At 30.9% G+C, this 14016-nt stretch overlaps 1 protein-coding gene across 6 annotated transcripts in view; it reads right to left on the bottom strand.

The window, feature by feature from the left end:
- The window catches only part of LOC123006907, a 40740-nt gene that overhangs the window by 11682 nt on the left and 15042 nt on the right, over positions 1–14016 (bottom strand). The window contains exon 1 of one of the 6 annotated variants that reach the window (XM_044401821.1): positions 3708–4111. The exons of 4 other annotated variants lie outside the window; for them this stretch is intronic. In XM_044401821.1, the coding sequence (XP_044257756.1) occupies positions 3708–3728 (21 nt within the window). In that variant the 5' untranslated portion in view covers positions 3729–4111. Of the gene's footprint in view, positions 1–3461; positions 3592–3707; positions 4112–14016 lie in introns of those variants that run through there. One more of the 6 variants, XM_044401822.1, reaches the window with a different exon arrangement.

Genomic DNA, 14016 nt, shown 5'->3' with positions numbered 1-14016 from the left:
TCAAGAAACAATACTGATTAATTTTTGAACAAAAATCAAATTTTTTTTTGAACTTTGTTAATTTTTTTTAAATTTAAATAATGCAAAATTGTAAAAAAGCTGAAAAAAATCGTTTTTCTCATTGTGACAAAGAGTAGAGAATGTCCAGAAACAAAACAATATGTACAATTGTTTCTATAATTCTTTTGTAAAATTTGACCAATCGGTCGAAAAAAACGGTAATATGACTATAAGGGGTACTTAAGTTGTAAAAACACCAAAAAACAAGAAAATTTAGAATGTATTTTCTCACGATGTTACTTAGGATTGCGGGGTAACCGTACCACGGAAAAAAAAATTACGCCAAGAAACTTAAAGCTTCAAAACAGTTTTTTTTTAAATCTAAATACGACTATTTTTAGATGAATTACAGCCTTTAAAAAATCACCTTAAAATTTTTAGAGTAGTGTAGAAAAGTCAGTAATTTCAACATTACATTAGGGTGCTTAAAAAAGACAACATTTTCGCCTAAACTATAATCAAATGCACATCATTCCGAAAGCTTATGGTAAATCGGTGATAAATATGGTATCGATGCCTTAGGTTCCTCGCACAAAGGCGCCTACAGACTCCTACAACTAAACCCACCATATCTCCTGCATATGTAATAATTTTTTATTTCAAGTAAAAATATGTTTTGAAATTCCTGATTCCTTTGAAGCTAAGCTATCAAAGCAACATTGTTTTTAATGAGCTATTCGTTTCAGTATGCATGAAATGTTAAAAACTGCTGAAAATAAAGTAGAAAGAGTTGATATATGACACGAGCCGTTCCTTTAAACAATGCCGTGAGGTTAGATATAATTGGCTCATGGTTCGAATGGTCTTACACAGCTCCTGATGTTATCGTTTATTTGTTCTAGCGCATGTAAGTGCAATAACTAAGAAACGATATGTCAAAAAATAAGGTGGGTTTGCATAACGGCGTTAAATTGGAAACTAGTGGGTGGAAACATCTAACTCGCCTACGAGCGGCCGTTTAATTACCTCAAAAACTTTGCTCATCCTAAGCTTTCCCCCGGAAGGCTAAAGTGCAAATTCAAATACAAGAAAACACATTTGTGCTTCGTTGACAACTGTCAGGTTTTGAGGTGAAGAAGACAACAGAAATCTAGTTTGATTGTTAAAGAAAGTGGTTTTATAGCAGCTACATTGCAATAAAAAGATGGAAGGAATAAATTTTCCTTTCCTATTTCACAGTCAATAAACAACTTGTATACAATTACAACCGTAGCAAACTAGGGGTCGCAGTTTTTACTTTTCTCTCATCGCAAAATCTATTCAATAACTGATACGGAATAAATTTATTTCCAATAAATAAAACATTCTAGAATTAGGTTGGCATCGTAAGGTGAGAGTGACACTATTAGGCGCAGAATTACAATTATTATTACAATAAGAGCGAAAGCGACTTTGGCTTAAAGCCCTCGCTTACCATGTGTTCCACCTCACATCTTGTAGGTGTTATTAGCAGAAAGAAAAATAAGTGGGTCATCCACAAGACAAAAAAAAAACGCATTTACGACTTCCTCAAATAAAGCGATCAGGATTAATACGAAAGTATTGACCTCGTCTGCGACCTACAAGTTCAATCATAAATGCGTGGGTTGAGATTTTATAACCAGAATTAGCTTTGTAAACTACGACAATGATTACGTTTAATTATCGCCAATAATGCTGCAAGGCTGAAAAAACAAGAATGCATTATTTTATGGAGACGATCTGGAGGTTTTCCAAACAACGTAAATCATGAAGATACTTAAGACGTGTCACAAAAACAAGAAAACCAAGAATTACGAAACTAAACGCGGGTATTTTCACGGCACTAAAAATGTCAATTGGAAATGATTAATTCTTCTTCACGCTGACGCAAATCAAAATGAGGCTTTTTCAGACTGTAATGTTGGATTTTCTCATATTTTTCCATTTATAGGACAGACCACATTTCTTGTCCACATCGAGAAACTCTTCATGAAAGGATTTACTGTTCTGAAACGACTAAACGCAGAGGCGTGTGTTTATATTTCAAAAGAAAATTAAATTAAACCCTCAGCGGTTCCAATATCATAAATAAAAATATTACAATATACAGCTTTCCCAGCGAGTTGGTCCATTATTGACCTTCAATTGTTAAAATTTTAAAACATTTATAAAGTAAATTGATACATATTAAACTCCTGAAATTTTTTTCAACTATACAGAATGTCCCAAAAATAAGTTATAATACAAAATTATGTTTTTTTTTTAAACAGCATATGTTTCTTGGCCTTTTTGTATGTTGCTTTTTTTCTAAAAATTTATTACACAAAGACTAAGACAGATAAAAATGTACTAAAACTGCAAAGAAAAAAATACAAACTTCAAGACAACAACAACAATTTTTTAGTGTGTTGCACTTGTATAGATAAAAATCTGAAAAAAATTGTTAAGAAACTTAAAAAAAAATTGTTTCTGCATTTTCTTTCCAAAAACATTTACTTTAAAGTGCTTTAAAAAAATTAGTCATTATCTCAATAGCCAAAAAGTGTATATTGCACAAGTGATGGAAAAACTATTACTCAATAATCACATTTATATAACACTAAATCCATTATTAAATTCGTACTTTTCTCTTTACAGTGGTAAAATTTGCTTTTCTGTCTTAACTTTTTCTGTAATAAACTAAAAAAAATATGTTTTCGTCAAGAAACCAAGTTATTTAAAAAACTAAGCAAAATCGAGCAATAAAAGTTTAGCATGTAACAAAAAAAAGTTGCAAGAAAAGACTGAAATAGTGCTTTTTAATGATTTCTAGCAAATTCTGGGAATTCCCCAAAAAATTTCAATGTACAAAACTTTTTCCTTGGTACAAGGATTTTTTTAAAGATTTATAAAATAAAACCAATTAATCAAAATAAATCACATATCTAAAAAAAATCTAACAATGTGTCTATTTTTTCCCATATTACTTTCAACAGCACACTTTAGAAGGCAAACTGTGTAACCAAATATGCAGTGTGAGATTAAACGATATGTAAAACTTTACGAACCGCTTAAGATCAAAAAGTGGGTCAACATGTTAACTGCCGAAATAAATAGCGTATAGTGTGATTAACAGTTAGTTTGTGGATGAATAAACTAATGTAAAACATTCGAGTAGAGTACTTGAAAAATACTAAACAACACCAGTTTATTCCTTCAAAATTTCGTTTTCAAGGTCGAAACTATTCCATTAAATTAAAAAAAAAGACCTGCACGCTTGCCAACATACAAATATATCAATTATCAAGTAATTACACTTGATTAGATGTTATTATAAGACTGCATCACGTAAATCCAATTTTTGAAAGTTGAAACAATAATTTAATTATTTTTAACATGTACGTAATTTTGTTGGTATTTCACCTTGACTAATATCCAAATCTTAATTATCTCAAACATACCTTAGCGTGATCTCATTCTTCATAACAAGACTTTATAACTTATTAAAATCCATGATATAAGTAGTGAACTTGCATAGTAGTTTTAAAAAAGGTCACTAACTCTTCAATGGAACAAATACCGGAAAAATGACACACACCCACGAGTATTTATGTGTTTAACCATGTGGCAGGCAAATAAGCAAGAGTCGTTTTGCACTCAAAAAAAGTTCTAAATTTGGAAAAGGGAAATAGTGTAAATATACACACCACGCTGTAGCAGATCCTCATGTGATTGAATCACTCCAATAGAAAAATTATAGGATACACATGTAAGAAACATCAGTCATGGCAGACATAACACTATAAACAGATGATTTTATAAAGAATGAGGTTGATGCCCCCCGAACAACATGATCACTCTGAAACGGAGGCATGATGGATAACGACTGAAACCGGAGAGAAAAGCGAGCGAGGAGGTAACGCAAAATCTTTGCTGCCGGAGTAGAGGCACCAAAAGCGATCAAGTGGGAGATAAACAGGAGGATTAGCGAAGCTGTCATTTAAATAACTGATAAATTGTACAGATTTGCAGACAATAAGACAAAAATCGCGGTAATTGTTAACCCGTTTCATTTATCAAAACAAACACATGACTCATAAGGCGACATATGGAAATGCATTTGAAATCAGAAGCAAAAGAGTCAAACGAAATACAAACTTTCGTTCGAGTTTTAACATTTTTCTCTGCTTGTTATGCAGATTTCTAACCTTGGTGTACTTATTTCATTTTTCTGGTCGTTTTTCTCCAGTGACATGGCACATTTATAAATGATTCATGGGCCTATTTATCTCGACTGAATACGTTTAGTATCATACTTCAGATACATCAACAAGTTAAGTAGGTGCTATTGTAACCATTAATCTTGTATTTTAATAATCAACGCGGGAGCTTACTTTTTCCTGAAAGCTTCATCACTGCAAAAATAAGCTTATTTCTGAACGCCTAATTAAATTAATGAGCGACTCCCGTATTTGAATCTTAAAATAGAGCATTGCTTCAAAGTTAACTATTATCATCGGTGGAGCTTTTACTGTAGTGTTTCCTTCGCATGACTGCCACCACTAGCGGTTTTCTTTGAAAGCAAACTCAGCCGTGTCACTAAACTGAACAAAATCACCTCGAAGCGGTCATAAAGTGAATTCATATGCACGTGTCACAGGTCAATAATACCTCAAAGACAAATTTCTTTTGTGTTTTTATCAATTTATCGACAAATTCATCTCACTTTCTTTTCAACGAGTTGAAAGGTGCTATCGAGTTGCGTGTGAACCACGATAAAGGTCAGAAAATCTTGAAAAAGAAGATTTATGAGAAAAATGGTTTTGAAAGCGTGATTTTAATCTTTCACGCATCGTGTACATGATCAAAATTCAATGTCAGGACTGGTCGAAGGACGTTACCTTGACCAGCACAATTGTTCACTTAATTTTTTACAAGTCGTGTGATTACCCGGATTAATGTTTATTTAATGTTCCTCCTACAAGCGAAAAGATAATAACTCGATAGAAACAAAAAACGAAGAGCCACATGTGTAGGCTAAGACTAATGACCACCCTCCTCCATAGCGAAGAAAATTAGTAAATCGTTAAATCGCAAACGCAATTAAAACTGTCAGGATAATGCAAACAATCCTGAACCAGTTGTGAACTGCAACGGAACAAATTTGATTTGACCGCCTTCTCCGGTGATGATGTCCCATTAGTTTAACGAGCATATTTATCCGAGATTTTCGCACCTGGTTTGATTAACTACTTGAATTAAAATGATAGTAGATTTGAAAACTCAACATGTGGCAATCCGTAACGATCAGGAAATGCGTTTTGACGATGCAACTGCTGCTCATTATTCGCCTTCTGATCGTTATGAATGATGCAATTATCTAGCACACATTCTGATGATGTTTACATAAGAATTATCAACGGGAAAAAATATAATCTAGCGGAAACGCCCTAATTGTCACCAAGTATCAAATTTTTCAGGTATTTCTTTCGGTCAGGTGGAAGATGAAAGTATAGTTGGTTAACCATGAAATATACACCAGAAAGCAAAAAAGCAAAGTGAAAGATATACTCTCATTAAGCGCAATATATTATTTGCTGTAGTTTACGATCGGAGAATTACCAACAAAGTCATCCATACCATTTTGATTCCGTGCTCAACTTTGCTCGAAAATTTCCTTCCTCGATAAAGAATATTAAAATGTCATTAGGCAACATCATGCAGCAAATGGTAAACAATCTTCAGTTTCCGATTTTGAACAAAATTAAGCGTAGGCGCGACTTGTTTAATAAATGCAAATTGTAACACCCACAAAAATCAAAATTGTCGTAACCTTAACATCGTTTCTCTAGTAATTATTTTTGGTTCGGAAATTACAAATTATTAGCCTGATGAGTCGATTTGCATGAAACAAATATTAAATATTTGTTTTACATAATTAATGTTGTAATCAGTGTTAGCGACTAAGGAGAAAACATGTAAAGTATGGTTTTTCCATACCTCAAAACAGAAAATTATAAAAAAAGTCACTTGTAATATTTTATTTACAAAATCAAATTTTGTTTGTTAATTAGTGCAGTTAGTAGGAAGAAATATTTTCTACTTGCACTTTTGTTACAATTGTTAGAGACTAGATTCTTCACTGATTAAGGATAATAATCAATAAAGAAAAAATCGATTAATTAAACGAATATGTGAAAAAAAAAACAATTTTTTGACAATTACACCAACAACTTATAGTCTTTTATTTAACGGAAATTACCAAGTCAAAATTTTGGTAAAAAAAATAGTGTTAATACACTTGTGTTCTTCTCATATACAAGGTGTTAACTAAAACTAATCAAACTGCAATTTTTAAACTATCATATTCTTATTTCAAAAACATTACCTACTTTTAGCTATATTATCAATTTAATTGTTTCTTCACGAAAATCTCATTTTTATAATTAAAAGTGAAGTAAGTAATAGCGAAATTAATATTAAATGTGTTATTTTTTTATTTATTGATTCTGATAATTTTTTATATACAGCTTCAACTTTTTGAAGAGGCAACAATTCACGTAAACTTTAAAATCTATAACTGACACTGAAAATTATCTTTCAGGAAACAAAAAAACAAAAATTTGTAGAAAAAAAACCTTGAAAACCTGAATATTTGTTCTCTTTCTAGTGGATGATGCTATGCTACAAAAACATGGTTTTTTTATTCCTGTTAAAACGATTTTCTGCAAAACTTTAAAAAATTATATAAAAAATGTGACTTGTAATATTTTTTACAAAATCAAGTTTTATTGGTTATTTGGTGCAGTTAGCAGGAAGAAATATTTTGTACTTTGCACTTTTGTTACAATTTTTAGAGACTAGATAATAATCAATAAAGAAAATATCGATTAATTAAACAAATACGAGTAAAAAAAAATCAATTTTTTGACAATTACAGCAACTACTTAGTGTTTTATTTAACGGAAAGTCAAAATTTTGGTAAACAAAAATTAGTGTCAATACCCTTGTGTTCTTCTCATATACAAGGTGTTAACTAAAACTAATCAAACTGCAATTTTTAAACAATCATATCTTTTTTTTTTCAAAAACATTGCTTTTAGTTATTTTGTCCAATTTAATTGTTTCTTCACGAAAATCTCATTTTTATAATTAAAATTGAAGTAAATAATTGCGATATTATAATCAAATGTGTTATTTGTTTATTTATTCATTTTGATATTTTTTTTTATAAAATACCTTTATTTTCATTATAATAGCTTCAACTTTTTTAAGACGCAACAATTCACGTAAACTCTATAACTAACATTGAAAATTATCTTTCAGGAAACATTTTTTTTAAATATCTCGAAAACCAAAAATTTGTAGAAAAAAATACCTTGAAAACCAAAATATTTGTTCTCTTTCTAGTGTATGATGCTACGCTATAAAAACATGTTTTTTTTTTATTTCTGTTAAAACGATTTTCTGCAAAACTTAAAAAAATTATAATTTTTTTTTTTACAAAATCAAGTTTTGTTTGTTATTTGGTGCAGTCAGCAGGACGAAATATTTTGTACTTTGCACTTTTGTTACAATTTTTAGAGACTAGATTCTTCACTGATTATTATTATGTTATGTTTTTATTTTTAAGACTGAAGCCTAGTTCTTCGTGCATTGGTGATTCAAACCGACCAAGTTAAATTACCTATCATTGTTGTGCATAATAAATGGCTAATTATTAATCTAGAGGAACATGAAGATAAGCCTTGATTGCTTATCTTGCCTGATCGTTGGTGTTCGTTAGAGATGATGGAGGAAATGAAAATGAAAACCCACCGCCATTTATAATACAATAATAAAAGGATTGTCGTAAAATGCATCATGATTTACTTTCTACAACGGTTAATTATTATGATCTTGCAATAATCAATCTTTCATGTAAGAAGATAAATTACATTGGAACTTCATGGATTTAATACGGTCCATAAGCAAAGTAGTTCGTGTTTATTTATATTTCAACGTTCAGAAATGCTTTCCTTTGGTCATTTCTTTTACGTGTTTAGAGAAATTAATTTATGTACTTGTGTTACGTGTTTCCGCGTCAGTTTATTAAGTTGTAAATGATTACTCTAATAAGAAAGTTTGGACAGGAAAGACCGTTTAAATTTAAACTAAGCTAATTGCTTCAATTTGTAGAGCCGGAGAATTCAGGTGTAAAGCACTTTATTAACCAGTTTGTTACAAGATTCTCAAGAATTCCTAATATAGCAACGAAACTGCTGGAAGCCATCAGCGGTAATCCTAGCTCAAGTTCACGTCCTTGCATTCTAAAATTTGCATACAGTCAGAAACTGGAACGCAAAATATCATAGCTGATTTCACCAAACAAATTGGTTCATAAATATCTCAAACAATATTTATCTCGTAGTTAGGAAAATTGCCTCTTATTAAACTTTAACCTGAACTTTTTCCTCACAACAATGCAGTCAAGTTTCGCAAAAAGCATAATAAATTGATAGGGCATTAGTGCACACTTTATGAATAAAATTGCAAGGGTAATAAACTGTTATTATCTGTAATAAAGTGTTGTACTACTGGAAGTGAACATTGCAAATTTCACCCGAGGCTGACTAAATGCTGCTACCGAGCCTCGTACTTCAATCAAAAAATAACCTCGAAATTGCCAATTATACCAAATAAATTTATGAAACCTTTCACAGCAGTGACTCAAACACTAAGCTAATTGATGAAGAAACGCCGGCAATTAACCCAATGGCTTTGAAATATATGCTTTGTAACTGCAAACGGGGCTGTAATTTAATTAAAAATTCTGAAGAAATTTGTCTATTATACTGGATATGAATCAACTGTTTCATTGATTTATCTGTGAGTTTATCTCGTAACCCCATTGATCGGACAATGCCACCCATAAAGACGTGACATGATATGCACAACGCAACATTGAACAGAATAACAAGAAACAAGTGCATAATAGAAAACATGCAGTTAAAAGAATCACTGGTTAAGAAAAGAACCTTCAATTTGTTTAAATACATATCATTTATTCAGTGTGGAGGAAAAATTATTCATTGGTTTATAGGTAACTGAGCCGAGGCATGTAATTTGCGATGGAGAAAAATATAAAACAAGGAAAAATGTAATACGCAACATAGGTACAATTTCATGTTTTTTTAAAAAATACAAAATCAATCAACAAATTAATTACCTCAATTAACGCAACAAAAAATACTTTATTGACGTCTATCAGAATACCAAAGTAGAATTTCAAGTCAAAACCAGCTAGTTCACACCATTTTCCGGAAGCAGGCACAACACTTGAACTTTCCCTCAATTAATCGAAAAAAAAATGTTAGATACAATATCTAAACATCTTTACAGATAGAAATTCTTGATTAAATAACCGATAATAGAAACTCTTAAATAGCAGATAACGCATTTTTTGATACTAAATTCACCTTCATGTAAATATAAACAATTCACCTTCATGTAAATATAAACATTACACTGATTGTTTCAGGACATGCAGATTTCAGGCCCTTGATGATGATAGAGTGGGCGTTTCTTGATACATTAGTAAATTGCCTCGATCACCTCTCAATCTACAAAACGTTCGATTTCAACCATAGATTGATTTGTTCCTTGGTTCGACGTTTAACCAGGACAGGATTTGCCTCACGGACTCTACTACGACTACAATAAGTAACACTTTTCACCTACGTTTATGATTTCTATCGTTGCTATAAAAGGAATGGTAGAAGATACCGCGAAAATATGGCGACATAATAAGATCCGAATCTTTTGTTCAAGATTATGTGGGCAAATAAAATGACAAGATTGTATCAAATAAGCACTTGAATGAGGAAGTTTTTACGTAATGTGCATTGTATACCGATCGAGGAAGCAGGATTAGATTTTACATGCCATCAACTGGTATCTCAAAAATTTACTTTCTTGTTTCTGTTCTTAATTAATCTAAATTGAACTTTCATTTATCGTACTATTTGATCGCACGTCAAAAAGTAACTTAAAAATGTTCAAGATATTTAAAAAAACTAGCAATACTTATTCACCACTAATTTTTAAAATTGTCCAATTAAGTTCTGGCATTATTAAAAAATCATTACTCGTGGTATTTTCATTTCCAATGGTAATTGAGTAACTCAAATGTAGTAATTAGTTACTTACAACACCCATCCTTTTGCAACAACCTGTATGAATAAAAATATGTAGCACCTCAACCATATTTGTTAAAATACCAATTCATTTCAACGTTTCAGGCACTTTTTTTGAGTCTTTAGAACTTTTATTAGAAATGGAAAAAACGTTATATGGTTCAATTTAAAAGTTGTCAAATTAATTATTTAGTTGGCAATTAAATCAATTAGTTGCAATAATTATTAAAATAGTGTCATTCTTTAAAATAATGACGCAATTATCAGAAAAGAGAAATTGTAATATTTTTACATAATCTCCTTGAATTTGATAGGAAATGTCAAGACTCACATCGTGGAAAACCTCAAATTATGAAGTTCAGTAACAATTCCTGTAACGAAAAACCAATAGAGTGAAAGCTGACATTCAATACACCATAATTTTGTAAAAAAATGTTAATCTTCTTGCAAATGCAAACATAACGTCTCACACAATCACCGACATTCAGCTGTATTTAAATAGAAATTTTATAGATGGATTGATATGCATGTATTGAAATCAAAAGTAATCCAGCAATTAAAATTCTTCAATCTTTGCAACACGGGGGGCACATTTAAAAGGTAATCAACTGCATAACAATTTCCCACGATATATGACGCTCCAAGTATGTTGACATTTGGTTACTTTACTTTTGTTACCAAATACTGCATTTTAACGTTAATTAAACAAATTTAAAAGGTGCATAAGTATGTCGTAAAAATTTCACACCTTCATTAACTTCGTAATTAACCATTTAACATAAGAAATAACGAGTAGTTTTCCCTCAAAAAAACTAGCACTTATATTAAAACGAAAGTGACTTGGGTCGTCACCTATCGTTAGTAATTCATATAATAATTTTATAAAGCACACTTTCATCGCAAAAAATTTCTAATACCTCACAATTACGTTGGATAAAAATGATCCGAAAATTACGCCTTGTTCTACACTTTTCCGGCGTGTTGTATTAATAAACCTACAATTTTAATGTAAACGGAAGCGTCCACATGACTGAGATTCAAATGACTATATTTTGACAATAGTTCATCGCTTGAACGTGCTCGTCATGATAATTCCACGATTCATGTCCTCTGTGGAGGATAATTACACGGGTGTGGATCCTATTAGTGTGTCAAAGAGACGAAGATAAAGGAAGAAACTTCTAGTTTTTATTAAAATAAGTGCCCCATAATAACTAGTAAATGTCTAAAATTTAATATCTTTGAACGACGCCATGTGTGGTTTATTGCACTGGAAAGTGATTAACATTTCGACTTGTAATTATTGAGTTTCAGCTTGGAATTTTAATATTTCACATTACCGGGAAGAAAATTAAAATTCTCGTTCGGTTTCTCTAATAAAATCGCCACTAATTAAAAAAGAATTTTTCTGTAATATTATCGCTGTCTGTGATATGTTGTTTATTTATTATTACTCATCGGACGTGGTTAATAATCACTTCAAGTGTTATGGTAGGAAACGACATTGTTACATAAACCACGTTCACATTTGGTTATAATAGTTATGTGAGTTGCATGGAATCATTTCCTCAGGAAATAGAAAAAATCGCGATGTAGTTTGAGAAAATTAATTCATAACTATATTAAAAAAGACACAATAACCGCTTTCTCTTTCTTCAAAGAATTAAGTCATAAATCAAAATGATGAGAGTTGGAACATATTTTTTTGCAATTAAGCTTGTTTGGAAAACACAAGTCAACTTTAGAGTTTTTTCTACAAATTGTGTGTTAACTGTATTAACAAGAACATGATTGATGACGGATAAATTCACATCGAATTCGAATTCTATGAACTATGACTTTGAAATTGTTAAAATAGAATTATTAAAAAAGTCATGACCTCAATCTAGAGTTTTACAGAATTTTCAACAAAAAATGTTAATTTATTCTATCGATAGTAATGGTTATGATTTTATATAAAGCTTTCGAGTAATCGTGTACTTAACTAAACAATGGTGTAAAATTGTAAATAACAGTTCTTCAAGAAGATAAGTAACATGCACTCGCTTATAAAATTAATTTTGTTCTTTTGTATGACAGTAAAAGTACTTAATAACAAATTTGTTTATTTATTACGATGCATCTTATACCTATTCTGCCAACCCTCTACAGGTTGAAAATAAAATTTTTAGTTATTCTTCTTTCACTTTGAATAAAAAATTTCACGTTCAACATCGACATTATTGAATTATTAATCAAGCAAAACACCACTTGCATTTTTTCTTTTGTGTACCTACTCATGATGGTTTTAAGTTATTTCCTGCACAGTTAAACGTGCAGGAAATCGACTTTTCCGCACTAGAGCTTTCGTGACAGCACCAATTTAATAATTTATTCTACGAGTTTGATTCTGTGATGATGCGGTTTCTTCCTTCCACCATAATTAGCGAATTAAGTAAAAATTACAAAATCTTGGTAACAATGTCCATTGTAATCTGCACAAACAATGGTTAAGATATTTGTAACTTATGCAACATGTGTCATGATTCAACTTGTCGCAAAATACAATAGATAATCGTGGAAACAAAATCAATCTGAGCGGAAGTCATTTGAAATAAACAAGAATCGAACTAATTTTAATATATTTCTTACAAAATATTAGATGATGATAATTAGTATTTAAAACCCACTTGCGTTAGATGAAGCGAAACAGTTGTGTAATGTCGTGTTTACACGCTATGTAAACCACGACAAAAAATCTTTCGATCAGATCGTCGATACTTTTACTAGTAGTCACTCATTTCCTCTTTTTAATTTTTAACAGCACAACTGGAAGGAAGCAAAAAGATAATTTCTGGTCACGTGGAAACTATTTCGCAATTGTAACTCTTTGTCATCTGTTGTTACGTGAGCAGATCAATATCATGACTGAGTTTGATATATTTCTTCAAATCTAGATTTAATTAACATTAGAAAATGTTAGGGTCATCAAGTTTAATTTAAGCAACAGTTCATTTTAATAATTAAGAGTGGTTAAAATCTAGCCCTTTGCAAGTTCAACACTTCCAACTTAAGAAGAAATTAATAACTACGTTCAAACGTGATTCTGAAATGGAATGTTGTCTTAACATCACTTCCAACTTAACGATCTGACCCCAAGTTCATATTATAATTCTCCATTTTATGTTTACACATGCGACTCTCCGTAATGAAAATAAGACATTTTCACTTTAGAAATTGGTTTGGGCGGGAACGTGACCTTTTCCACCAAGCTGTACCTTTTCACCGGAAAATTACAACCGGGAAAACGGATTTTTATATCCTATTATTATTAATTTTATTATAATTAATAATTGTATGAATTACGATGGGTGTGAAAAATTATAAATTACTATTTCTTCAGGAAAAAACTAAATCGGAAACGGATCATTTCCTACCTACAGACAGGTGATTTTCACATTAGACGAATTTCCTTCCTCGTCTTTGATCGAATTACATCCTTAAACAAGCAGAAATAATAACGCTTTTAGCTCATCGTTCCGTTAATTTCCGATAAAATTCCAAACTCGATCAAAAACATCACTTAAATAGGTTAGAAAGTGAGATGAGCAATTTTTGTTTACTTTTCTTGAGTATCAGCAAATTGCAATAATTTTACTATTTTACTCTTTCACACTAGACATTTACACTATAATTAAATATGTAGAGCAGAATATCTAACAATAGCTCTAAGCTGCATGTGGCCAAATGGAAAGCAGAGTAATTATTATAAAAACAAAAATGATAGTGCATCGGAAAAGTGATAGCATTGCAGATTTTCTTTATTTCTGACACACACTCAATATAAATTATAATAAACTGT

Source organism: Tribolium madens, unplaced genomic scaffold (genome assembly GCF_015345945.1).
Source record: "Tribolium madens isolate multiple individuals breed KSU strain unplaced genomic scaffold, Tmad_KSU_1.1 Scaffold_3;HRSCAF=73;Tcas5.2_LG2, whole genome shotgun sequence".
Classification (NCBI taxonomy): Eukaryota; Metazoa; Arthropoda; class Insecta; order Coleoptera; family Tenebrionidae; genus Tribolium; species Tribolium madens.
Note: the sequence above shows the minus strand (reverse complement) of the source record. Positions and strands in the feature narration are given on the sequence as shown.